General features: G+C 40.6%; 2 protein-coding genes across 6 annotated transcripts in view; one reads left to right on the top strand and one right to left on the bottom strand.

Annotated features, from left to right (window-relative positions):
- Nucleotides 1–652: 652 nt before the first annotated feature.
- RAB22A (RAB22A, member RAS oncogene family) lies at nt 653–19,767 on the bottom strand. The gene is made up of 7 exons (XM_051803513.1): nt 19,588–19,767; nt 17,782–17,861; nt 13,928–14,009; nt 10,406–10,477; nt 10,186–10,292; nt 8,262–8,371; nt 653–6,919 (listed from the first exon to the last, which is right to left on the bottom strand). The coding sequence occupies exons 1-7, from the start codon at nt 19,621–19,623 to the stop codon at nt 6,822–6,824; spliced, it is 585 nt and encodes a 194-aa protein (XP_051659473.1). The 5' UTR covers nt 19,624–19,767; the 3' UTR covers nt 653–6,821.
- Nucleotides 19,768–19,802: 35 nt separating this feature from the next.
- LOC127478204 (serine/threonine-protein phosphatase 4 regulatory subunit 1-like) overlaps nt 19,803–27,861 on the top strand; it is a 33,354-nt gene continuing 25,295 nt past the window's right edge. For all 5 annotated transcript variants that reach the window (XM_051803508.1, XM_051803512.1, XM_051803511.1 and 2 more), the window contains exons 1-6: nt 19,803–19,956; nt 20,056–20,100; nt 24,604–24,736; nt 25,056–25,162; nt 25,756–25,898; nt 26,408–26,554. In XM_051803508.1, coding sequence (XP_051659468.1) covers nt 19,950–19,956; nt 20,056–20,100; nt 24,604–24,736; nt 25,056–25,162; nt 25,756–25,898; nt 26,408–26,554 — 582 coding nt within the window. In that variant the 5' untranslated portion in view covers nt 19,803–19,949. The remainder of the gene's footprint in view (nt 19,957–20,055; nt 20,101–24,603; nt 24,737–25,055; nt 25,163–25,755; nt 25,899–26,407; nt 26,555–27,861) is intronic.

The following is a 27,861-nucleotide window of genomic DNA, read 5'->3' as shown; positions in this document are numbered from 1 at the left end:
CACATCTTTTAAGCATCACATAAGACAAACGAGGTAACTGTAGCCAACTCCCTATTTTTGGGCTCCACATAACCACCAGAGCAGTGGTTTAAAAAAAAGCAAACTCTCAACCAGCTGGCTGTATTACCAACTGAGAAGGATCCCTTCCCAGCACGACAGGCCCCCATGACACTGCACAGATATTCAGAGCACTTTCCGGTTTTGATTGACAGAAACCTGGCCCAAGCAGCCGAGAATTTTACATTTCATGCAGCCTAAGGTAAAAAGCAATGTATTAAATAACTTGGCCCTGGCAGAATTTGTCAGGCCTTGCCCTGGCTGACAGGACTGTGTGTGGCCTGCAGTTTCTCAGACATGATGCTGCAAAGAAAGGAAGTGCTCCACAAAAGCTGCATTCTCTCTGCTGTTGCCCCCCATCCCTTCTTTGCACAAGACTGTCTCCTGCCTTTGTCTGTGTATACATAAACCAGGGAAAAGCTCCAGTCTCTGAACGACCAGTAGTCAGTACTTTTGGAAAAGAGCTATCTGAATAGTTTCTAAATGCTATTTTAAAAGCTATTACTGACATTCCTCTTCTATAACCCTATTGCTATAGAGACTATCTTTTAAGATGTTGAGAATTTTGGAAGCATTTATAAACAAAGCCAGCACATTTATAAACAAAGCTTTTTATTAATAAAATGTTTACACCTTTCCTTTTTTTTTTTTTTTGCACAATACATCAGACTGGTAGTGATTTAGCATGTTATTACACTATAAAAGTTTATTATGAATGCTTAGGCTGAAAAGGCTGTTTACATTATGTCAAATCAACATTTCTTTATTTGCATTCTATGCACTATATGGGAGTGTAACAATTCAAACAAAAAGGAGAGAACAAAAGCCTGGTTTTCCTCATTAGCATCTACAAACCAACAATACAGACAAACCTGTACACGCTCTCAGGACCAGCCCAAGAGAAGACTAAAAAAAGTCTCAAAACATTCATAAGCTTGGGAATTCATCACTACAATATTTCACCACTAGTAATCTGACTACACTTCATGCAGTGAAGCAATGGCTGGAAATTTGTGCAGTTTACAGTGCTGCAAACGCTCTGTAATTTTGAGCGGCTTCAGTTTGTTTCAGTAAGAGAGAATATAATAAGAAGGCACAGACCTTTCAACCCTTGTAACAGGTTAACTCAATCCCAGACTGAAAAGGCAGAATGTTCTTACGAGGGACAAGAATTGCTGATACCAAGGTTAACCTTCACACCTAATTTTACAGGCAAACATTTATTACACTGCAAGAGCTATCTGCATATCAGGGGATTTTTGTGTCCTGAACACACAAATGCAAAGTTTCTCATTGAGAAGAAACCTTCTTTTTTTTTTTTTTAATTCATTGTACTCAGTGGGGGGGGTAAAAGTGGGAAGATAGCCAAGAAGTCTTAAGTGTCTTGCAGCTCCAGAAATGTGATCCATTTCTGTGCCTTAAATCAATTAATTCACCGTCACAATGTCACTGCTGGACACACAATATTCAGGAAGTACAAAAAAGGAAGTTCAAATACAGAAGAGTTTACATTGTGTTACTAGAGCCTTACAATAACTTGCTCCTTCAGGTGAATGTGCTTTTAGCCTTCATTATGTGGTAAAAATACAGTTGTGGTGCAGCTCTGAGCTGCTGTAACAGTTTCCTAAAGCTGTACTAATGAATTTCTACTTTGCTTACAAATATTTGCTGTTGTAGCAGATACTTCCAGAACCTTTGTGGCAAAAAAGACACTCGCCAAAACTATTCCTGTCTAAACCCCACAAGGAAACAAAGAACAAATTGCCAAGAAAACATAATGGATTTAATAGGAAATACATATTGTAACATGAGTAGAAGTGAGGCAAGACAGTAGCAGTGAATCTACCAAGGTGTCAGAGTTACAGCATGTCCAAGTGCAACAACTGGATGGAGTATCACACCCACACAGGAGGAGTGGTCTGTGCCCTTCAACATTGGGAAAAAAAGTAGCAGTTGGTTTGTTCCATAATACTTCTGTGAAAACATCAATAGAAACAAAGCAAAGGAAACCCCGACCTTCTTAAAAGAACACCTTTACAAAGGTAATTAGCTCCTTGAATAAAATTTATAGTAGTGTTTAAGCAAAAATTGAAGAACATCAACTTGCAGGATGATGTAACAGGAACAGCAAAATTGTTTCTTCTAAGAAGTCCTGACTCTAGACTGAGAAGAGTCATCCTACTGCCTTGATTTTCCATGTAAAATAGAAAGCACCAAATAACTCTGAGCCATTAGAACTCTTTAAAGTATTTCTGAATAGCTGTTTATGGCATGTACACTCTTGACAACACTATGTTAAAAATTCAGGGGTGAGGGGAAATGGGAGGGGGAAGGAGGAAAAAGCTGACCCTAGGATCATTTTGACATGTCAGAGGCTAAGAGCATCAGTATTCTTGGATTTCAGGATAGTCTTGTATCCCTTAAAAGATTTGTTATCTGTGACACTTCATGGACAAAGTCTGGTAATGTTTGTTTGATTTTTTCCAAGTCATGAATGTTTGACTGTAGCTGAGCAAGAAATGCTCAGCATTCAGACTTTTGAGACCTCCAGAATATCACAAGGGATGTTTCAGAAACACTGGTGTCAGAAGGCCTCAATAATGTTAGGGAATTATGTTTTGGCACCTGAATTTTGTAGGATATACAAAGATGTAGTTTCAAGCACATTCCTTTTGACAAGCTGGAGCCATAAGACTCAAAGGAAAGCTAACATGACTTTTTTAATATTAGAACCTGTGTTTCCACCTGACATTAGTATTTCACACCAACATCTTATTTCTGTAAATCTTCTGTCAACTACCATTACTAGTGATCTATTACTAGGGATGGGATCTGAACATAAAACATTAACAGTTTTCTTCAGAGAATTTTGTGCAGACTTTTTTAGAGGCTTAATTCCAAGCACACAATTCTCCTGCTTCAAGTAACTGACTCGTGGGGTATAAACAATCCCAGGTCTCTGTAAAACCACTTCCTGCCAGGAAAGTTAAGAAAGTTTGTCCTGCTCTCTTGTCCATGGACAGAAAAGCCTCTTTTTTTCTAGAGGTTGAAAGTGTTCACAAGAGATACATGAAGCCTTTTTAGGAACTGAACAGGCAGTATAGAATTGAAGTCAGTGAATGATGCAGGCTCTCCTCGTGTTTGAGATGATTTTTCCCTGCTTGTCTGTAGCTATTGCTGCTGTGAGGGAGGTTCACTCAGTGAGGCTCCACTGTTCTGACAGCTTCTGTCCTGTCCAGCAGCAATTCCCAAGACAGTCTTTGCAGATTGCTGACACAGCACACCACAAATAGACTACAACACCCTTAATACACACTAAAGACTGTTCCACAAGCAAGTCATTCAAACATCACTGCTACAGCTTCCTTTTCCAACTAATACTACTTTATACTGGAACTTAACACTAATTTTGAGGAATAATTTAAGCTTAACAGCGTAACAAAAAAAGTGTTGCTGAGGCCAACTTCTAAACCATCCAAGATATCCACCCTGAATTACTTCTTGATAATTAAATGAAGCTTTAACCACAAATGTAGCTCTCCCTCAATCAGGTTAAAGGATTAGACTTCCAAATCAGTAAGCAGGCACTGTCTCCTCTCCTCTTACTCTTTTCCCAAGCAAATAAATAATCTTTCTTGAGCAGGCCAGTGGCATTAAATGTAAAGCAACACATCAAAGACTCAAGTCTGCATAAAACATCCTTCTAAACCATTAACTGTCTGATCCTGCAACACTTAAAGGAAGGGTCTCACTGATGTCAGCAGGGTCTGAAGAGCAGTGATTTGTTTTGTTTCAACACGGACCTAAGAACAAAGTCTTTACCTTCTTGGCAACAGCAAAAGGTGTTAGAATTGTCTTAGAGCTTTTCAAAGCACCTGTAACAATTTTCAGTAGTAGGATTACTAGACGTTCATGTTATTAAATGTAAGTTTCCAGATTTTGCCTTCTTGGGCATTTAGTTGTGCCAGTTTTCAGGATGGATAAAAAATATCCTACAAAATTACCTACAGCACAGATCAGGAGCCTGGCAAGGCAGCCAAGTGGCTGTTGTAATTTAGAGGGTTGGATGAAGACACCTCCCGAAACTTGGGGAGCACATTCAAGTTGCTCCAAAGCTTAAGAACTAAATATTTACCAAATTATATTTTTGTTCAAATCTGTAACTTGCACGTGAAAGAATGGTAGTGGTGTTGTTTAGAAGTTGAAACAGTTATATTTTGTCAGTAAAAAAACTACTCTGGATCAATGCTATGACATGCACCTCGCTACATTTTTACATACACAATACTTTACCATTCCAGACTTGTTTTGCAGGAGTTAATCTGTGCCATGTGCTCTGGGAAGATGCTGCTGGAGCAGGGAAGTTGAACCAGATGACCCACTGTGCTCCCTTCCAACCTGACCCATTCTGTGATTGTGGAATTCCCTTTGAGAGCACCTGAAAGTTTGGTCTCTCTGATGAGCTCCACTCATTAAGCAGAAAGATATGGTGGAATAAAAATGTCAATCCTGAGCTTTTTTAACAACTTCTTCACAGAAAAAAGTTACTAAAAAATTTAGCTGGAACAGTTGATAATCAGCTCTCCAAACACTCAAATACTAATGTATCACCAAATAGAGAAGCTATGTTAGGACAAAATAAAATCAATTCCAGCAAGCCTAGTGCAAGATGAAAGCAGATGACCTGACAAATTATTAATACAAAAGAAACCATTCTTCTCCAAGAAAAATGAAGCAATCAACATGTGCATCTCATCCAGGGAAGACTATTGCAGCTTCCAGCTGGGGCCAATGGATCAATAAACAGTTCTCTTGACTCAGAACTTACATCAACCGTCTGTCAGTTTAAACAGGCAAGAGTTAAAGAGCAGCCTCCCTCCAGGGTTTGTAGTTTAGACAATCTCAAACACTGGCTATTTCCATCTTTTCATTAACTGCAGTAATTCAGGATCAGAACTGCAAAAGGATAGGGAGTATGCAAGGAAGTTGTACTTTTTGGGCGTGTGGCAAAGAAGGCATCATTGGCAGTGCAGGCAGGGTAAGCAAAAGGCATGACAGAAATGTAGTCACCAAATTTCATCAAACATACTGACCCTTTCAGAAACCTCACTGCAACAGTTTGCCTGTTTTGCTCCAGAACAGCTCTCCGGGAATTGTCACGGATACAAACTAATCTGAACTACGAGTCCTTTCATTTCTTACAAACTTTCTTACATTTCCTTCAGAGAAAATACTTGAGATGATAGAAAACCAGATTAAAAACAAAGAATAAGCATCATCAACACGACCTCATTTTGATACTAAAGCTAAACAGCATATTTTAGTATATACTCAAGTCTATTAAGCTCTTCTTCTTCAAAAGTATAAAAGTTTCTCACTAGTGCTGGTAAGAAACAAAAAGTAAAAATAAATAAAATAGCACAAACAGGTATGGTCAACCTATGGTTTAATTGAAAGCCTACTAAAACCAATACAGAATAAGCTAAACACTGAATTGCTAAAACCCCTCACAGATGAAAAACCCCAGGAACCAAGTGGTAACGATCTACGTTACCACGTGTCTTAAGGTTACTTCCTATTTGTATTTTTGTGCCCAAAATAGGAAAGACTGGGTGCACCCCAGATGAAAGCTTGTTCAACAGACAGTCCTCATGCTGCACTGACAGCATTCTCTATTGGCCCTTTCAGATGTGATTGAAAGAGAGAGAATTTCATCTGCCTCTGGATGAACTCACAGTGACAATACCTAAAATGCAGGAAAAAAACCTGATGGAGAGTCCCCAAGGGTTTATCCATAGGTGTGGAATGGAAGGAGTGTAGAAGATTGCATTATTTTTTACCATTTTTACATAATTTATAATACTTTAAACACTGGTCTCATAAATATACTATGAACACTTTACACATGCCAAGAAATTAAAAGCTTTCCCCAAAAACCTGTAGGTCTCATCAGAACCACTGGCAGCATCTGTTTACAGCATCTGTTTTTAGTCAGTAACCACTTAATTTAGTCAGAACTACAGGTAGGTTTTCTTCAACCAACATCTTAATATTAAAAAACTTTTGAGAACAAAAAGATGCCTATGAGCATATCATTTTGCCTTAAAGTGATTACAGTCAGCATGAAAGAAAGATTGTCTGTGGTTTAATATCTGTTGCTTGTGTCCCCACCCCCAGAGCATATCATCTTTAAATAAAAAGTGCAAATGGGATTTGGGGACTGGATGGACTGATTTACCTACTATTTATCTTCAGCTGCTTATTCTGTAGCCATCTCACACCACTGTCCCACCACACTTTGGATTAGCTACACTTAAATTTAAAATAAGGCTCACTGAAGAAAAGGAAGAAATGACATCTAACTTCCAGACTCCTCCCACCCTGATGTCCCACAAAAGTGCTCATTTCCCTTTTTACCAAAAAAAAAAAAAAACAAACAAAAACAAACCTCCTCAAACCTTGATTAGAAAACTATTAAACCTTTCAGTTCTACCACCCATAAAGTCACCTTCCTGTCAGGCAAGGCCAAAAAAAGTGATGACGGATTCCCTTTGAACGCGAGAGACGCCCCACGGCATCGCGGCTGCAGTCCTGTCTGCCAGCGTGCGGCTGTCGGATGAGCTGGTCCCTTTTTTTGGGGGGGACCCCGGGCGTATGAACACCAGCAGATAAAGATCTAAGACTGAGAATACAAACCCAACGTGAACTATGAACTTCCAAGACCACCTACTGTAGGAACAAGTTTGACTTTCTAAGGGGGTCGGTCAACAGCAGCTGCGCTTCGTCACCGATGGCTGTCTCCGCAGTTTGAAGCCCTTCCCGCTGGACGGGGGGTTGGTGTCGGTCGATGGAATTCTGCGACCTACAAGGAAGCAGGAAAGGAAATTTAGAGCAAATGTTATACTTGAGATGAATTCTAAGCACTCAGTGTATATTTTGTGTACAAAGATGCGCCTTCAATTAGCTGTATGACATTAGGGATGACATCCCTGCCTAAGAGGATGGCAGCAGGAGTCTCCATCGTGTCTGTCAGAGGTACAGCTGCACAAAGGAGGAGCACAGGCAGTTTGGAGCTCATTTAGCAGCATTTACTCTTCAGGCTCATCTAGACCTGGCCAGCTGAGCTGTAAAAGCACTCAGAGCACACACTCTGCAGGATGCAATGCCATCTGGAATATCTTCATTGAGAACTCCCATCCTGACCCATATTTCCACAGATCGCCCGCACCGGGCTTAGCACCGAGGTGCTTGTGGAGAGAGCAGCTTTAGTCATCTCATCAGTCTTCAAAAGGGACTACTCCTGGTTGAGTATTCCTTTCTGAGAAGGATTTATGACTTTTTTTTCCCCCCTGTGATTTATTCAAGATCAATTTTAGAGAGCAGCTATTAAGTCAGTAAATCAGGAAGCCAATCTACAGCACATACTTTTTACATCAGCTTCAATATATTCAGCTGTTTAGAAAGACCTATTTTTTTTCCTAAGTCTAACATTTCTGTACTTAGCCCTCTTTTCACAGGCAGGCTGATGTACCTGCACATTGGTGTTGCTACTTGCCACATATGCCCCAAATAATATTGCATGGAATTCACTTTGGAATACTGTCTGCTTTTTATTCATAAGCATAAAAAGTATCATTGTTGTCCCCACCACAAATGAGACAGAAAAGATTTGCAATTTAATATAAAAAAGCCCCAAGATACACAAAAATACTTGTGAAAAATCTACATGCAATAGTTGCTATTTCTCATGCAATAATTTGGCATTTATGAATTCTTCTGTTTTTAAAAATGCACTTTTTTAGACCAAGTACAAACACTTAAGAGCGAGAACTCAATTCCTTTTCTCCAATGTATAAAGTCTGGATCTTCCTCATGCCTTTTCCTTTCCCCTCCATGACCTTGGAAGTGCTAATTGAAACATTCAGTAACAGACATAGTAAGATGAGACTGAATTCTGACATGAGTGCCCTGCTTGCTATTTATCCAACAGCATCACAGTAGGCTTAAAATCTCTAGAAGGAATATTTAGAGGTCATTAGATGACCAAAAATTCATGCAGCTCATTTTGCAGTCTGTATTCATGTCTGATTGTAAAAAATTTAGGTCAGTATACTCATACCTCAATAGCACAAAAGTAATAAAGAAATCAAATTTCTACTTGAACTTGTTGCAGAAGAAAGTATATTAACTGTTTCAATACTTACTAATTTCTATAAAGAGTTCATTAATGTTTATTGCATTTTTCGCACTTGTCTCTACAAATATTGCATGAATGGAATCTGCATAGTCTTTAGCATCTTTTTCCATGACTTCTCTGGAAAAACAAAGCAAAGAAAAAACCATGAGTGCAAAACCCCCCTCATTATTCAAAACCTTAAGGGATAGATTAGGCTTTTAAGTGTCTCCTGTAAAGGGTATTTTCTATTTTACCTGTTTGGCATCACAGTGCTCCCTCATGCTGAAGTTGATGCTCATTCTTTACTCTGTGCTGTCTCCCTGCCTTGAGGTTTGAGCACAATCCTAAACTAAGCAAGGCCTTAATCCATCTGACAACACTGCAGAGGTTTTGTCTTGAGCGCTCTCAGTGCAGTCTGCAATCAATTGTTCTGGGCTGTGTTACTCACACACTCACCAGCTTTAGATGTGCTGACACGATCCTAAAGCATCAATTCCAAAGATCTGGAGTGTTTCCTACAACTGGTTACAAACCCAAGTATCTCCCAACACTGCACAAATCATTAGGGCAGCATTTACTTTGCATGAAGATGTAGCTATAAAGAGGAACATCTTTACACTGAGTACACAACCACAGAGCCCAGCAGTGGAATAGTTATTCTGCACCCCAAAGTAGGCAAGTTGATAATGAAGTAAGTTCCTTAAACAACTTGAAAAAACCAAGCCCTAATAGGTGCAGAGAGGTCTGGACTATATGTTGCATCACTTGACATACAGTTTCTACAAAACACAGGCTACTTTCAGTAATGAGAAACTTTAGAATATCAAGAGCACACACTGATCAGTGACTCAAATATTGCCTCTGACTAAAGTACAAGGAGTCTTGCTCATTAGCTTGAATAGTAATGTTTACATAAATCATGATTGCCACCTAAGCACCAAGAAATGAGTGTGAATCTGAACACTGTTCCAAGTAGTTTTAAGCTGTATGTCCTTCAAGAGACATGTTACTTGTAACAGAAGTTACTAGAGCTCACTAGATGACTGCTATATATTAACAATTTGTAAAACTATTCCAAGAACCCCCCTTGCAGTGGTTCTTTAAACACAGAACCATCTGTCTCCTTTGAGACACCAGCTGTGGTACCTTTTCCAATGAAATCTAAACCCAAGAAGTTTACACACACCTTCTTTCTGAACTCTGGCTTATTAAACCAGGACATCAATAAAAAAAGCCTTCTTTTGTTTTTAGTACATGCCTTCTTGAAAGTTTGGCTGTTCATAAAATTTCTCAAGAGCTTTTCCCGCTCCCTGCAACTATTTTGGCCACAGCCAATTCCACTCCAATATTTGAGCAGGGAAGGAAGGCACCTGAACAAGCAAGTCAGAAAAACCTACACAATGCTTTCCAACAGGCTTGATATTTTTCCTAACAAAATGAGGTGCTACAGACTGACAGGGGCACTTCTTACAGAGTGAGGTAAACAGCTTCTATTACACTATAGTTTCACAGGCAGTTTAGGTTTGTGTAACTTGGCACTGCCACCAGAAAAGGTAATCCTGTCTCCCAGTAAACTGCTCATTCCTAACCCTGCTATCCCCACACTGTTATGCCAGTGAGTGTTCATGGTGTGAGAAAGATAAATACACTTGGATGGGTTCTCTTTTTATTTTTTTTAAGGGGTTAGTTTTAATCTGGATCCATTTTACAGTCCCATTTACTGCCAATCACACATCTACTCACAGCAGCACTGGGGAGGAAGTGGGCAAGACCATCCAAGGGCAGCCTAACCACATCTTCTGACAGTAGAAACAGCTCAAATCCCCTGTGAAACTACAGTGCTAGAGCAAAACAGCTTAAATTGTTCTGTAGCTTTCAGCTGCTCTGAAATCCTCAAACATTTAGCACTATGGGCTTCAGGGAAAACCTCCAACCTGACAACAGTTATTTACCTCACATCATTGAGATCACACTTATTTCCTGCAATAGCTACAACAATGTTGGGAGGTCCATGCTGGCGAAGCTCTTTAACCCAGTTCTTTAATGTTGAGAATGTTTCCTGATGGGGAAAAAAAAAAAACAAAACCAGAAGCAATTAAGAGTCAGAACTGGCCCATGACACAGAAAAAACAAAACAGAAATTGTAACGCTGGATAAGGATAAATTTCTTACCTCTTTTGTGATGTCATACACTATAATGGCTGCTGCTGAGCCTCTGTAATACATGGGGGCTAAAGCACGGAACTGAAAAGACAGACAGACAGACAGCATGAACCTCACCTTCCCCTGACCTGCAGGATTTCAGTACCATTATCAGTGCTGTTGAAAACTGTACTTTAAAGGTCACATGAGTGGAAAACCTTTCTTTACAATCACAGTGACTCTGTGCAGCAGAGCACATCGGGGCCCAGCAAGGCATTGTTCTCCAAAGGGCAACCAGGAGCTGTTTGGGCTCAGCAGCACACCTACTGCAAAGAGCAGGAATCAAACCTGAGCTTGTTTTGACTAGATTAGAATCTCTCACCTGACAGACTGTCAATTGTACACAAACTCAACGCTCAACTTTAAACACCAAACAAGGAGAAAAATAGAGCAAGAAGCAAGTTCAATTTTGACTAAGACAAAAATGTCAAGAAAATTAATATATATTAATGCTGATGTGAAATGGTCAGAAGTTAGTGTCAAGCTCTAGCCCCATGGATCAGTCCCAGAACTCTCAAATGCTAGAAATGCTGGTTTCTTCATAATCTAACTTAAGGTTTTAAAGATTTCACTTCAGTTTTTCTCTCAAAAGTTAGAAGCATGTTTAAAACTAAAAACTGCAAAAGGCCACAACTGTGTGACCTGTTGCAAGTAGAGCTTTAAGGAACAACACTAGGCAGTAAAAGGCTGCAGTAATTTTCTTGTTATTTTCAGAATTGAATCTACAGCAGGTCTATTTGGATGGTAGGCCATTTGCAGGGTACAAACCAGGCCTGTATCCTTGACCTGAGAGAGTGTTATGAATCCAGGACTGAAAAAAGTCATAAACCACATGATCAAGTTGCATCAAAAGTATCAATGAAACATTCTTATAAACACTGTGATATTCTGCCAACTTAAAAAAAACCCAAGACAACTAATCCAGCAACCAAAACCCTCCATCAGAGTACAGAGTGAACTGCATATATTGCTTCCATATAAGCACATTTAGAACTTTTGTGCATCTTGTTACTCAGGGTAAAAATAATGAATTGGATACAGTTTTTCATAAAGGCTTATTCAGTTCTAATAAAATATCAATTTCCTTTTGCTTAGTGCAGTTCAACTGAGAGCAATATTATAAATCATAAAAATCTTGCTATAAAGCAGAATTCCAGACCATTTACATTTGGCTCTCAAATTCTGTTTTGAAAATAGGATTTTGAACACAAAGTTCAGAATATAAAAATATTTAATAGTGAGAAAGGGAAACATGGGCAGGCATTCAGTTCATTGGGACATAATCCCTCTCTTCCTCCTAAGCACTAAAATGTAAAGGGAAACATATTTGGTAAACCACCACTTGGACTGGTTGCAACCTGGCTTTTTGATTATTTGACCATTTACATTGGGAATAAACCAACTTTCACTTGCTGATTTTGTATTACTCTCATTTCCTGTCTGCTAACACTTAGATACTTTTTTCCACCTTAAGAGCAGTCGGCAGATAAAATATATTAACAAAACAGATGTTACCAGGAACAGTGAATTTTCCTTTTGCAATATTTCCAAAGACTTCAGCTTGCCCTCCAGCCTCCAATTCATGTTCTGACAGAATTGTTAAGGCTACATAATGTAATTATCCAGAGAAACTCAAAACTGTTAAGAAGGCAAAAATCCTAATTGCTGTAAGTAACCTCCTATCAGTTTGAGTCAGTGTAGAAGAAAGGAGGGAAGAAATAAGGTGTGTGTTTAGGGCAATGAGGTGTGTGAAGTGAATTAATGCCCATTCCCACCTCTGAGAACAAGGGAGTGCCCAGGGCAGTGTAGCACTAGTTGCTGCTGGGCTTTTGAAATGGGAAATAGCAAATGCTCCTCAAGAAGCCAGGACTGTGAATTCTGTGCATTCCTCATCACAGCTCAGCAGAGATATCCTAGTTCCAAGAATGGTGTGGATGTTTCTGGTATTCCAGATCACCAGGGAGGAGATCCCTTCCATAATTTATTGTCAGATGTGTTGCATGACCAGAAAACTCTGGTACAGATTTCAGGGCAAGGTGGGTATGCAGCCCATTTGTGACTGGCAGTGAGTGACAGTGCTGTCCTGTTCTGGACAAAGAAATACCTGTGAAGATACTGCATCATATCAAACTAAATATCCTTGCTCACATTCCCTGGTTATATTGGGGTTATATTCCTTGGTTATATTGGGGTCTCACAGTAAGTTCTCTCAGGTATGGAACATGAGCTTCACAGTTATCACAGCTCTTGGGTCAGAGCCCTGTAAGACCTTTCCTTTTTTTGATTTTAATAAAGATATCGTTCAACTTGTACAGAAGAAAATTAAAGAGGTATCACTCAGTCTAAAAATAGACAGAGACAAGGAACATGCTGGTCATGTACAGAGATGCTTCCTCAGATTGCAGTGTGCTGAATCCAAACCACCGTGTCAACTTGTTCCTTGCAGACACAGTGGACAGGATGGAATTGCTGATATGTAATGGATGTTTCCTGCCAAGCTGTGGCAGGCATGTTTATAAAGCTTTCCAGTTAAGAGTACCAACCTCTCAAAATTCAGACTCTACCTCTCAGAATATCACATTTCAGCCTCAACATTCCCAAATGGGCTAGGATGTTCACTTAAGACAAACTATTTACAGCCAATGCTGACTGACTGCTAGTAATGGAAGGACTTGAGATATTTTTGATAACATGGATACTCTTGGACATATTCCTGGGAAACATCCCTGACAACATAAGTTTGCTTTATATGGTGCTGTTGGAAGGAAATGAATTGTCATTCAAAATCTACAGCACTGAAATGCAACACAAATATCCTTGAGTTACTTTCTAGCCACCAAGGCTGTTATCAAGCTAAAAAGCTGGAAAGGTAGTTCCACCAGGAACCCAAAAGTGACTCTGCATTGACTGAGCCTTTACAAGGTGTTTTGTTTGTTTGTTCCTATTGAGGGGTTGTTTGTTTGGGCTCTGTTTCTCAAGCCAATCCTGAAAAATAGTAAAGCTGCATTTGCCAGCTGTTATCCTGAAATAATGACCCAATCTTTGTTACAGTTAACTCACAGCCTAAATAAACTCATCAGGAGTAACTGGCACCTGCCAGTAGTTAACTTGCAGTCAACAAACTGCAAGAATAAGCACTGTTAATACAGCTGCTGTGATTTCTACCACTGTTACTAGTAATCCATAAACAAGCAAGTTCACTAGCAAAGCTGCCCTTTAAAATTCCAAGTAAAAACCCTGCAAATTAATTAACTGGGTTTTCATTTAACTAGTCATTTTCTTGAGAGCTGTTATTGCCTCCTCTCAGAACTGTGCATGCTGCAAAGATCAAACCCCCAAACTACCAAACTGAAATTTAAATTACAAACCAGATTCCTCTGACATGGCTTCTAACACCATCAGATTTGATTAGTATTGTGACTGCAGGGGCAGAGTTGAAAAGCAACCCAAACTCTGGCCACAGCTTTCATCACAGGTATTGACTCTACGTACCCGCTCCTGTCCAGCTGTATCCCAAATCAGGAATTTATGCAGCTCATTCTGATACTGTACAGTCTTGGTCATAAATGAGGCTCTGGAAAAAAAATACAGTTCATGTATACATCCTTAGAACATTCATTACCACCATGAGCTTCCAGAGAGGTTCACGTTCCAATAAAAGTGCCTTCCCCACACATACCCACACAAACTGATGGAGAGTTTCAGATAAAAACCACTGAAATTAATGAGGATGAAATTTCCCTTCTGAGCCTGAAATTCAACTAACAAAACGCAACATGAATGCCAGTTATAAGCTTTAATTATTAACAAGCTTTTGATAAAACCACGTGTATCACCCAAAGAACCCAGAAAGGTCAGCTTTTTAACAATATTCTCCCTAAATGAAAGAATCATCACAGCAAATCCCTTCAGTGTACACTGGAAACCTCCAGGGGGAAAGAGGTCAAATCCTTCCCTTTGTATCAGCTTTTTCTATCTCTGTACTAACATTCAGGTAAATGTTGGTATGTCCATACTTGGGAAAAAAATATGGGAGATTTGTATCACCACTGGTATGGGAGATTTGTATCACTACTGGTAGGTGTTAAGAGGACAGAGAAATCAATAATGAGTAACCTGCTTGCTGTCTGCACTCAGTGCAGCTCCCAAACCCTGTCTGTCATTATATACTTAGTTTGCAGAGGCTCTTGGACTTGCACAAGACAAAAAAAAAAAATCTTTCCTATTCTCCAGCTGCTTCTCCCCTCGCCCAAATTCTAGATCTTTTACAGTAAAATACTGCAAAGTACTTTGTGGTTTACTTGATCTGCTTTAGATGAATCAGTGTATTTCCCATAAGAACACAAATTCAGAGAATTAGTCTTTTACAAGAGGGAGTTCTTTGCTATATCTATTACCTGTAGGCACATTTTTTACTAGAAAAGCCACACAGTAAATTCAAATCCTTGTAAAACTGGAACTATAGGTGACATAGTTATTTTAAGCACATGAGATCCTACACTGTGATCCTGAACACCTTTTATATGATTAATGCTTGTCACTTGAAAATACTGCAGACTTCCAAACTTGCTTTCCTGTCAGTTTTGGACAGGATTCTGAAGGTACTGGAGCCTCTTCCAGCACCCCAGCTGTACTTGCTGTACAGTCAGACTCAGTAGGAGCCTTTCAGCATGATCAACAACATTAAATGCCCAAGACTCAAGTTTATCTTGGATCTGAAGTACCACCAGGGCACAGATTTTAATGATGTTCCTGACACTTCTGTATTCAGTATAACTGGAGTCTTTGGACATGTTTCAATGCTATAGGAGGACAAATAACTAGCTATGTTTAAAAAAAAAGGGAAAGGGAGCAGTTACACAATGCTTCCAACTGTTTGGAGGTAACTTTCTCCCCATTCCTTAAGCCCAGCTCATTTGCCAAATAGTACATCAAGTCTCCAAAGTTGATTAGTCTTTTAAGAAGCCAAATATAAGGTTGCAGAACCCCTGCGAAGGAAGGGCCTAATTGCAATGCATTTCAACACCATTAACTAGTTGATGTATTTCTGCACTGAGTAAAGAAAAACAAAGTGATAGGAGCATCTCTTGTAAAGCACAGCAGAAACTTCCACTTCCTTAGGATTGCTGCAAAATAAGCACCATATCCGAATTCTGTGGCCGACATGGAAACAGTTTCCTAAATCACTGATTCTCACTGAATTTATCTTACTTGGTTCCATAAACCAAAACATGCCTGTACAGTCAATATGAACTGAACAGCTGTGTTTCTGTAATTCACATCACAACTAAACATCCCAAGTGGTAGCTGAAAACAGAGGTTAAATGTTGCTTGAAATTCTTTGCCAATTGGGTCAACGAAAGCCTCCAAATGAGTTATCCCTGATGACTTTTAGTAGGGATAATGCCTGGTTTGTTACTACATTTCCTTGCTGCTTCTCCCAGCCAAGAGGGCTCTGTAACTACCTGAACAAGATGTACCTGAAAGCAGTTTGATACTCATAATTCTTTTTTGATGCTATAATGAAAGACTAGGTATTCTGCAGTACCTAGAGACAGATACTGGTTAAATATGTCCTCAACACCCTGAGAAGACAAAAGTTGCAGAATTCTGACAGGACTTTTACAGCTGCTCATGTCTGAACTTTTGTGATGAATATTCACAACAACAATGTGTGAGTGCTCAGATAGTTCTGAGAGGAATGAAAACAGAACAGGAAACAAGATTGTATCTCACGTCATGAACTCAAACATGTATCCCATGAAGTCAAAATATTTTCAGCTTTAGTTTTGTAAGGTGCTCAAAACTCCTCTCTAATCCTTAGTTTGTTCTTTCCACCTACTAGTCTCAAACAGGAAATAAAAGCAAGGTCCAAAATAAATTTCAAAGTTAATCTGCTTAAAATTTTGAGTCTGTGTATCTTATTGGAGCTTCACACAACCCCTGCATTTGGGCAGGTTTAGATTCATTTATAATACTGTAGCAAACTACCAAGTCCTCAGACAAGGGAATGATTTTAAGACTGGAAGAAGATAGATTTTGAGTCTGTCACTTCAATCAAGTGTACTAATCTCAGTACTGTCATTAAACCAGTGAAGGAAAATTCTCTTGTACACACCAGTCTCCTCACCACAATGGCTAACACCTTCCAACAGCACCTGAACTCCCTCCACAGTGACAGACATTCCCCTGGGAAGACACATGCAAGGGATTTCTTTGGATTCCTGCCTTCAAACACGGAGGTGCTACATTGCAGGGAGGAGAATAAAAGGAGAAAACAAAATCAACCCACACACCAGGCAGAAAATCACCAGATCAAAACAAACTGACTCCAGAGGAAAGACAACAAGATTTGATGAAGTTCATTCCAAAAGCTGCTGCTGTTAACAGGGAAATTTAAACAAAAGCATGCTTCCCACAGAACATCTTGCAAGTCCATACCAGTATTTACACTCAAAAAGTGTGTGGAGGGGGAGTGTAAGGGGAAAGAGAGAGAGAGATCATGGGGAGCCCAATTTTTCAGAAGGACAGGATACACAGCTGATCTTTATCAGCAGGATCTCTTCTGGTCAGAGCTGCAGGAGAGCCTGTGTGACACCTGAGACAGGAAGCTGCACACACTCCTGGGCATCAAGCAAAGTGTGTCCTCCCCTAAGCCAAGGACTGCTTCTGATCAAAGCAGCCCATAAGGCACTTGAAAAGCAAAAAGAAAGACAGCAAAAGAAATAAAAAGGTCCAGCTACTTCCTACTGCCCTTCCTTCCACCCATTTGAAGATTTGAGCTCAGTAATGTTGCTGCTGTGAGGCTCAGCTTTTAAACACCCTCCTTACCTGTGAGACCAACTGCATGAACAGTTTCACCAGTTACTTTTGTGTGTGCATTGCACACAGATGTGTAACATTGGAAGTAATTCAGGGAGAGATCTACAACCTAAATTATTATGTTAACCACCTTCAAAACCCAGGACACTTGTAATTGTACTTGAGTATTTAAAAAAAAAAATTAAAAGCCGTGTAGTTGCATAATAATTAGAAGTTGCAATTTAAAGGTAGTGCATAAGAAAAGAGTGTTGTCCCTTTAGCAAAAGCATCTGTAGTGTAATTTATTCACTGTTAGCTTAGATAAACAATAAAAAATGGGTCCAGATCTTACAGATGAACATGTGAGCTTCACAAGTGCTGAGAACACTCCTACGTGTCCTAAGGCAGCTCAGGAGCTTCACTAAGGCTGCAGTCATGTTTATTGCCACATTTAGCTGCCACACACGGAGAATCCTCGAGCAATCTATTCAGATAATTTCATTTTATTCATGAATAAATCACATCTGCTTTATTCAGTTTCTTACCCTATGGTTGGGTTGATGTTGGGATCAAAGCTATCTTCCACAAATCTCCACACGATACTTGATTTGCCCACACCAGTGTCCTAAAAAAAGAACAGAAACAGTTGAAAGTGACATTAGTTACTATAAACAGATGATATTTTGTCCTCAGATCTTGCAGTACATGGTGATAATACATTCCTCCCGAGAATCTCAGAGAAATTAGATGATGAAATACTTCAAATGTTATATTCATTTGGTAGAAAAAGGAAAGGCCTGTGACAAGTCACAGTTTTCTAAACAAAATTGCTGTGACTTTTCATGAAGGACTATAAAAATCTGCATTCACACTTATTATTTATTATTCAAACTTTTCCAAAGTTATGGAAAACTTGCAATTGAACAGCAGCAGGGAAAGACCACTATTAGTAAAATACACAGCAGCTGAGTATGGCTTGGCAGGATGGAGGACCAATGGAGCACATGGAATTATACAAGTGTGACACATGCATTTAACCTCTGACTAATGCTGTCCCACCCTGCTTAATGAAAGACTTGAAATTTCTTCTGTGACACACCTGAAACATGTTACTAATGCAACTCTACAAATGGTAGGAGAGGAAACATAACATGAAAATTCTGGGTCGTGTATGTTTTTGCACCACTGATTCCATGGTGAAAAAAACAGATATATAGAAGTCATATCTAGAACCGAAATTACTCAGTAAACTCTTCTCAGTAGATGGACATCTTAAATTGTAATGTAATTAATACATCTGAAGACCAACTTCTTGCTTTATATCTCCAGAGTCATCAAAATTTTAATGAAAAAAAACCCTGAGGAAGTGCTTCACTGAAAATGAAGTTGTACGTTATTCGTACGGTTTTTTGAATCTTCTGAATATTGCAGTAAATTTGGGTGCAGTACGTATGACTCAGTTTACCCTGCCAAGCTGTTTTCCTCTCGAGGAAAAGCATATTATCCCAGTTCTTCTAAAAAACCAAGATTTTATATTGTTTGCAGTCTCATTAAGCAGAGCAAACCTTAAACAGAGAAATACAGATGTGGCTCCCGGCTCTGGGAGTTCCAGTTTTCCTGGGCGCTTATTCTCCTCTTCTTACGTGACAAAAGGCTTCTCAGGTCGGGTGGACACAAACAGCAGTTACCCCAAATGCTTTCATAACGCGAAGGGCACACAAACACATAATTTTCCCCTCTGAAGGTCAACGTGGCCACTTAGAAGCAGAAAACTCTTGCCCGATTCTGTTCAACGCAGGGTTTCAATGCAGGTGGTGGCACCTCCACCTGCTCAACGAGAGGCTCCCTGCCTAAACCAAGACTAAATTCACAGCCCTGAATTCTTTGAACTTCTGCTTCAGTTTGCACCGCGACTCCTTCTTCCCCTACCTGCAAGGCTTCCAAGCCTCCGTATGTCCTTAAAATAAAAGTTTAGGCCCCTCCCTCTCTCCCACCACTTTGATTTCAGGTGCTTCTATTTACCTTGCGAGCTCCAAGCCCGGAACACCTTATGAGGAAGAGGGAAGCATACACTGGATGTTCGTGCTTCCTCTCTCCTTTTTAAAAGGAGAACGCGGGGGAAAAAAGGACCGATATTGACGGCTGGCAAACGCCTCCCTTGAGGAGGGGAAGGCCCGCTCCCCTCAGAGGAACGGGGCGAGGGGCACCCTCCGCCCGGGGAGCGGATCCCCGCGGCCGGAGCCTCTCCGGGCTCTGACAGAGGCTCCCCACCATCACTGCGGAGGCTCCCCGGGCTCTGACAGAGCCTCTCCCTCCCGCTCCCACCCTCCCTTCCGCCGCCCCACACTTACCCCCAGAAGGCAAACTTTGAGCTCCCTCAGCGCCATGGCCGGGCGGGCTGCGCCTTCAGCGAGCGCCTGAGACGCGGCCCAGCTCGATCATCGCGGCCGCCCCGCGCCCGCCCCGGTTACCCGCGCCCCGCGCTCCTCCTCAGGCTGCGCGGCCGCGCCGCCATCTTGGGCGGCCGCCGGAATCCCCGCCCGCGCCCCCCGCCCCACTCTTCTTCTCCTCAGGCGCTGAGGGGCCGCCCGACCCCCGGCAGCCGCGGCTCGTTCAACCCGGTGGCGTTTCGGGGCTGACCCGGCGGCAGGAAGCGCCGGCGGCTCCTCCCTGTGCCCTCCCGCTCCTCCTCCTCGCCCATGTCCATTCCAAGATGGCCGGTAAGTGGGGCCGGCGGGCGGGCGGGCGGCTCAGCCGGGGCTGCCCCGTCCCTCCGAAACCAACCCCCCTGGTATCTCTCTTCTGTTTTTCGTTTGTAGGGATCCCTTTGTATTTTGTGGATTTGCAGGATGACTTAGATGATTGTGAGTAACTGTTTTTTTTATTTTTCCGCTCCCCGTTCAGGCCCCCGCTCCCGCCCCGGGGGTCTTCCTGCTGCCCTCTTTCCCTCTCCGCATTTTCACCCCGGTGAGGGCGAGGGGAGGATGTTGAGGCAGTTCTAGCAGGTGAAGGTGTACAGGGCGTTGGGACCATCCCCGCTGGTTCCAGGGGCCGCTGGGCTCGGTGTAAAGAGCAGCTCCGGCAGCTCCGCGATGAGCCTGGACAGGCGCACGGGTGGCTCGGGGGAGCAGCCCCGCTCCTGTGGTCGGTGGGAATTAAGGACTTGACTTTCCGAGGCTGTAGAGGCTGCTGAGGACGCGTGTTCCGCTGTTCTGCATCCCCGGGATGTGCTGCGAGCGCGCCTCGGGATAAAAGGGAACAACAATCGCCGTGTGTGCTGCGGTTGGGTCGCACAAAGCCGTGGTTTTGGGCTCAGAACCCTGTCGTGGGTCCCAGGGCAGGGAACAGCTCCACCCCAAGCCGGTGTAGCCCAGGGCTGTGTTACAGAGGAGTCGGACACCTGTCAGACCTGGGCACGGCTTGGTAAGCGCTGTGATTTGAGGAGATAAAGCCTTGACTAACGATGATACGAACTTGTATGGCTTTAGAAAGCAGCTTTCTTTGTGGGGTGCTTTCATTGGCACTTCGGATGCTGGATTGACTTTTCTATTAAAAAGAAACGAAGAATGATACTTGTGTGTGTTTCTTGTGAGAAACTGTATATGTTTATCACAAGACCGTTATTGTTTAATAGTGCTTGAAAACGTGTAGCAGATTTATTAAGACGATGGTCTTCAGAACACCAGGGGAAATGCTGGGACACAAGTGGGATCCCAAGTCTTCCATTGGGAAGATGTGCAGGGACGTTGCCTCTGTGGGAGGAGGTGCCTCTGTGGGATTCTGTTAGTTGTTGCTCTCAGTCTTTGAGGTTTAAAGTGCAAACAGCAGAAATAAACTTGAACTTAGTAGTGGTTCTGTTATGGGTTTTGGCCTTGGACCAGGGGTGCCCATCCCTAGAAGTGTTTGTTCTGTATTAGTGCTCAGTCTTTGGCTGTTTTGTTGAGACTGTGATACATTTGCCTGGTAAATTGATTAAAAAGTTTGATGCTTCTAAGGCAAAACTCCAGTTAATAAAAATGTCCAGATAAAGAAGTTTTTGCCATAAGTGGTAATTAATAAGAGAAATTATCGGTTTTAGCATGAGCATATAAATAAATGTGCCTTTTAGAGCATTATTAAAGTCTTATTTTATGATTTAAAATACTCTTTGATTAAGTTAACTAATTTGATAACACAGAATTATGGAATCAAAAGCTGTTGTCTCTGTGTTGTAGCAGAGTTCAGGGGTCCCATGTGAGATATTGTTGTGCTAATCAGTGACTTAGATTAGCAAAGAGTTCATGATGTGTTTTAGGGAAACCTCAGTGAAATATGTCACTGGAACTGGACTTTTACTTTCTTAACTAAATTGGTGAAAGTGTCATGCACGCTGAAGATTGAGACAGAGTCTGGAGGATCACTCTGAATGTGGCAAAAGGCTGTAGTAAAATCTGCCTAAATTCAAGTGCAGTTTGAAGCTTGTTTTCTCTAAGATGAGATAATGGATCATCTGGAAAAATAATTAGCTTATTTATACCCTTTGAACATTTAAAAAGAAAGTATTTAAAGAATTTGGTTTTCCTTCTACAAACACCAGGAGGGAAAATGACCTCCTTGAGCTCATTAAATCATTGCACTCTGCACTGGTATTTACTGGTTTGTGTTGTGAAATGTGAATAGTGGCACTGGGAGATGACATTGAGTTGCATCTTGTGACCCTGAGTTTCTTACAGGCTCTAAGCAGCTTTTGAGTCTGGGGCACACTGAGACACAATGAACTCGAGTTCAGCTCTGGGTACTGGCACATTTATTCCTCCTCAGAGGTGGACAGATTTCAAGCTTACTTGTTTAATATAGTTAAATAGGAAAATACTGAATGTTAGATTTAGCTGTGAAAGAACGTTAGACAAGAATGCTAGTTCATTATTTGTGATTTACTTCATAGTACTCTGGTGTATTCTGAAACCTGTAAGTACCTATGGCTTCTTTTTTTTATGGAAAAAGAAAAAATTCCTGAGAGAAGACAAAATGGATTCTGCCATGATTATTCCTTACTTGTGTGTAGTGAGAGTGTGTGGAAAAAATTTCAGGTATTTAACTCTCCATCTTGAGCATAAGTAATAGTGCTCTGTTTTCTCTCTACCCTTGGAAGCACTGGTATGTGCTTAGGTGATTTAAATGAATAATAGAGCTACTTCATGTAGTAAAATTAAACATGTTCATCATGTTTACAAAACTAGTCCCAGGTGTGGTATAGCAGTCAAAGTTAGAATTGGGATTTATTTCATTGTCATTTGAATTGGTAGAAATTCTGAAATATTCAAAGCGAACTAATAAAAGCCTTTATTTTTAAAGTGTTTCTAATTGGGGACAGGTGGGAGCCAGGTGGAGTTAATGACAAGTATATTGCTCCTAATTGTTTTCTTGAGCCCTAATAAATCTTTCTTTGTATAGCAGGTGACTAGGCTCAAAAATTAGCTAGTGAGTGTTCAGTCTGTGTGCATTTTAAAATACATTTGTTGTAAGTGTAGCTATAAGGATGATGAGAGTCGAGTGTGGATGTGGAGGGTTTGTTGCAACCTCAGAAAGGAAATCTGCAATCCCACAGACACTGTAACTTCCCCTGAGCTGTCACGGATACAGAGGTTTCTTTTGAAGCAGCAAATGTGGATGTTCAGGTGCTGTGATTGGGGAAGTCCTGGAGCAGATGGATCCCAGATGGATCCCTGCACTGGAAATTGTTTACACTGGTGCAGAGAAATGTTTTGAACCTGACAGGCCCTTCTTTAAGGAGCAGTGGGGTGGAAATAAGGGCATCAGTGCAATACCTCATCACCATACAAAGCCATGAGTAATTAGCAGCTGTTTCTGGTCATGTAGCTGTGGGTTCACTGGTAGTGCCTGTGTGTACATTTGGGATTTGAACACTTACTCTAAGCCCACAGTTTTCTGCTGTTGGAACCCCACTGAGCTTGTTGAGCACGTTGTCTGCACGAGCAGCAGAATTTGGAATTGCTCTGGTCTTTAACTCACCTGGGTTCTGTGGAGACCTTAAACCAATCTGATTTTTATGTTTTTCCCCCTGAGGACCCAGGTATAACATCTTGCTCCAAGTATGTTCAGATAATTTCCTCTCTAAATGAGTCTTATTTCTGAGGATGTTTTGACTCATGTTAAACAGTTGGAGAGTTTTATATATGAAATAAGAATTTTTCTATTGGAAAAAAGAGGGATTTTTAACATTAAAAGTGATTTATAATGGGTATTACTGTAGTTTAGAGCCAAAGGATTTGGCTTGTTGTCTTCAGTGGTTGTCACTCTCAGCACATGTGCTGGTTTGCAATACTTCATGCATGTGAGAAGCTGTGTTGGCACAATTTGCATTTATTTAAGTATGATCACAGTTGCTCTGTTTGTGTGAAAGAAGTGTGCATAGTTCTAGGAGGGGACAACTGTAAACCCAGAGCAGGAATATCAGCTACTCCAGTGCCCCTCTTTCCATGGAGTTGGTTGCTGTACATGTTCCTGTATCCATGGCTGGAATGAGAGCACTGGTGTGATGCCAGCATGTTATTTCACTGTCTCTGTTTTAAGGATGAAGGATTAAAATAAGTCTGACAGCACAGTTATCCCATTCCATTTCCTTCTCACAGTTTTACCTTCTGCCTGTAATCTGTAATTGTTACTGGATTAGGGGACTCTTGGACTTGGTGAGGCAAATTTAATACTTGGGTAAAAGTCTAAAGCTGCAAATACAAAAAAGGTTTAGAACAGAGTATGCTTGTGTGGAAAAGTCTGTAGTTGATGGATCTGCAGCAGGAAGCCCCCAGCATATTCCCAAGTATGGTGAAGGTGAAGTTTTTCCCAAAGCTACCGGTCTGATTTAAATATGTGCAACTCAGTAACTACAGTGAGAAAAATGTCCCCTGGGAAGCTGGAAAAAGACATAGGAATTTGCTATTTTAAAGCAATACAGTTTGAGAGTTGCTACAACTGTTAAAATTTCAGTTCCTTTTAATGGGACTTATTTTCTCTTTGAATTTGTGGGTCAGTTTGTGGCAATTGTGTGAGCTGAGCCCTCTTAACTCAAAATGCACGTGGTTACTGCACTCAGAGGGCAAAGTCAAGTGTGTTTAAAGCCAAGGATTTTGACAGTTGAATTAAATATCAAAGCTTAAATTTACAGAGCTATGTGCAAGTGTTGCACTCAACTTCATTAGATACAATTTAAGATTTTTTGGTTTTGGAAAGCTGTTTCCAGTGATGTTCTCAAATACTCTTGAAGAAATAGTTACTGCTATCATGTATTCCATTGTAACATCTCTTGCTGACTCTTGGGCTTTGTTTTTTTTTTTTTTTTTTGTCTGTTACTTTTCTTGTCTTTCAAGTTGGATTTGAAGATTATGGGCCAGACTGTGATAGCATGAGGATAACAGCATTCCTGGATATCCCTGGACAGGATAACTTAACTCCACTGGCTCGTCTAGAAAAATACGCCTTCAGCGATAATGTCTTTAACAGGTAAGGGTGCAACAGCCACACCTGGTGATAACTGAGTGCACTGAGGAGGTTAAGGTGTCACTGTGTCTTTTATTAATCTCCCAAGCACATGCATATTATTATTTCTATTTGAATAACTTTTGTATAACATTTCCATGAAAAGAGGTTTTCGTTCTTGGTTATCTGAATAAGTTCTCTTGATTCCATCTTTCTTTGGTTGGGATGTAGAACGGTCAGAGGTCTTTTTAAGGTGCCCATTTACATTGGATAAGTTCCCCTGGTGTCCCATCTACATGTTTTTGGCTGGATATTATGGCAATTAATGTTGTTCACTCCACAGGCAAATTATTGCCAGAGGTCTTCTGGATGTCTTTCGAGATTTCAGTAACAATGAAGAAGACTTCCTGACTGTAATGGAAATAGTGGTCAGGCTCTCTGAAGATGCAGGTTTGAAAGCTTTGTTTTGCTTGGGTTTTTTTAATTTTTGTAGTTTATTTTACATAAGCTGCAATATAGAAAGTACTGATATTCAATTTTGAGAGGCAAAGAGTGAACTAAGGGAACTAAATCATCCAACAACAATGTCTGTCAATGAAAAGAAGATCAATTTTTCTCTGCTTTTGAACTATGTTGTGTGGTAGATAAGATGTTAAATGAAAGGTTCTTACTTAGAATAGGGCCTGAAGTGATATTTTTCAAGAAATTTATTACATCTGACTGTGTGGTGTAGGTGGCACAGAGCAGCTGTGTGTTTTAATACCTCATGTGCATGTATTTGTGGTGACTGGGTTTTCCAGCTAGTGCCCTCATTTTATCTGATTTCTTTGGGAACTAATGCCAAGTGTCTGAACTGTGATGATGTATGTAAGGCTATTCCATTTTATTTAGTTTTCCTTGAAGGACAGGCAATCTGTGATGCCCTTTCTAGATTATTTTCATTTTCCTCTATTGCAAAAACAAAAAGAAAACCGCTACTTTTTCCTTAAGGTACCTGATCTTAATTTCATACTTACTAATGTAGTTTTGCCTTTTATTTCTAGAGCCAACTGTACGTACAGAGCTGATGGAACAGATCCCTCCCATTGCCATTTTCCTGCAGGAAAGCAGACCAAATTTCCCAACAGCATTTTTCGAATACCTTATGCCCATAGTAGTGAGATACCTCACAGATGTTAACAATCAGGTAGGAAAAGCAGACAACATGAGTTGAGTTGTTGGAAAATTCTGTGTGGTTCAGTGCATTGGAGGCATGGGAAATTCCATGCTGATTGACACCTGGCTTTTATGCAGTGCTCTGTTTACTGGTGTCAGCACATTTTTCTGTGAGGTCTGATTTTTTTCTTTTTTTTTTTAAATACTTTCCTTGGGAGATAATGGGAAACTTATAGCATTGACTCAGCAGCACAGGGATGGGGTCTGTTACAGGAGTCATAACTTGCAAGTCCTGCTTTATGCTTCATCTTTTGGCTTCTCATCAGAATATGATGAAATGTCATCTAATGGTTATATTAAACTGTAGTCTTTATTACTGATTCCTCATGGTCATAAAACTGAGACTCTTTTTATGGGTCTGCTTTGTTGTTTTTTTAACTTGTACCTATGTGTTCATTGAAAAAATGGTTTTTTTGTGGTTCTTGTATCAGTAAATGTTGGTTTTCTGGTGACAAACTGGTTTTGTGTTCCTGTGTACAGGTTAGAAAGGCAGGTCAGGAGGCACTGCTGATACTGCTGGAACAGGACCTTGTGGCTCAGAGTGACATTGAAAACAAGGTGTGTCCCATCCTGCTGGACCTCTCTGCCCCTGACAGTGATGATGAGTACAAGGTGGAAGCTGTGAATGTAAGTTTATAACATTAAATTGTAATGGTAATTAAGATGAGGTCCAGGAATAATACTGCCATTAAATAAACAATCAAACTTTTTGTGTTTATTCTTTAAGATATTTGGATTTTTAGTTTAACACGACAAGTCTTTAATTTTTGTTCTGAATTCTTGAAAACACAGAGAGACCATTTTTATACCTCAGCATGCTAAATGATGTCAAAATGGTACCTGAATAACTTTAAAATACAATCACTCCTTGGCAGCCTTGTTTTAATTCTTCTTAAGATTTGTTTTATTCCCCAGCAGCTTCTTTGCATTTGCTCCACCAGGTTTCACAGTAACGCTGTAGATGTGTCAGTGATGACCTCTCTGAGTTCTGAAGTGTTATGAAAAAAACATTGCCTGGTGACTTTATGGAAATCAGTTGACTCCACAGAAAAGTGCTGGTGTGTAATTACATTTCAGCATGGATATCTGACACTTGACCTGTAAAATATTTTACCAGCTAGATTTTCCTCTTCCTTGTTTGGGAGTTGGGAATTGCTTAGGCAGTTTTCCAGGATGACATCTGAGCACCAGATGCCTTTTAGGAGTTGGAAAATTTGTAAGAAAGTCCTTGAATGGTGTTTTCCTTCGTTCTTATTTAACATTCTGTTAAAAAGGCAAACATTTATTCCTAGAAAGGAATAAAGTTTATTTTTTGTGAAGGTAGAAAGCTCCAACATGTTTTGAAAAATAAAAATAGATGAGTACTGTTAATCTGACAACACCTGTGTAAGCATTAAACTCCTGTTGCTGTGAGCAGAGCAGTTGAGTAGGAAGGTGCATGGGAGCCCCTTGCTTTTTCCTGTTACAAATACAAGAATTACAGAAACTTATCCCAGAAATTGAGAACTGAAAGAAAACACAGAGTCCAAAGCACCTGATTTTTCACAGCAGAAACATGGTTTGTAATGGTAGTGAAAATGTTACTAACTTCCTTTAACCTGTGCACTGTTAACTCCTGAAGTTCCTGAGGATCAGTCCTGTACAGTGTGCATTAGCTCACATATATACCTCGTTTTTCTTGCACTCCCTTTTCTCTCCTGTTGTATGGCAAACTTGTGTTTTATTTTGGTGTCTGAACCTATAAAGAGCTGGGACTGTGCACATTTTTAAGTATCTGAACAATCCTGCTAGAGCCCAATGTCTTCCTTGCATGCTGAAGTATGAGATATTTCTAATGTGCCTGAAGAGTGTGGGCTTTATAAGTGCAATGGGATTTTTGTCTTCTCTACAAAATCCCAGTGTATGCCTCATTGTAAACACCTTGAAAACAAATA

This window comes from Manacus candei, unplaced genomic scaffold, assembly GCF_025592945.1.
Source record: "Manacus candei isolate 608988 ecotype Guabito, Panama unplaced genomic scaffold, ASM2559294v1 h1tg000057l, whole genome shotgun sequence".
Classification (NCBI taxonomy): domain Eukaryota; kingdom Metazoa; phylum Chordata; class Aves; order Passeriformes; family Pipridae; genus Manacus; species Manacus candei.
This window is presented reverse-complemented; position numbering and strand designations above follow the sequence as displayed.

Excerpts from the sequence above, each read along its gene's own strand:
- RAB22A (XM_051803513.1), bottom strand. The coding sequence starts at position 19,623 with ATGGCGCTGAGGGAGCTCAAAGTTTGCCTTCTGGGG. Across the intron at positions 10,293-10,405 it reads TGTATGACATCACAAAAGAG|GAAACATTCTCAACATTAAA; the intron begins GTAAGAAATTTA and ends TTTCCCCATCAG. Across the intron at positions 6,920-8,261 it reads TGAACTCTTTATAGAAATTA|GTCGCAGAATTCCATCGACC; the intron begins GTAAGTATTGAA and ends GCTTCCTTGTAG.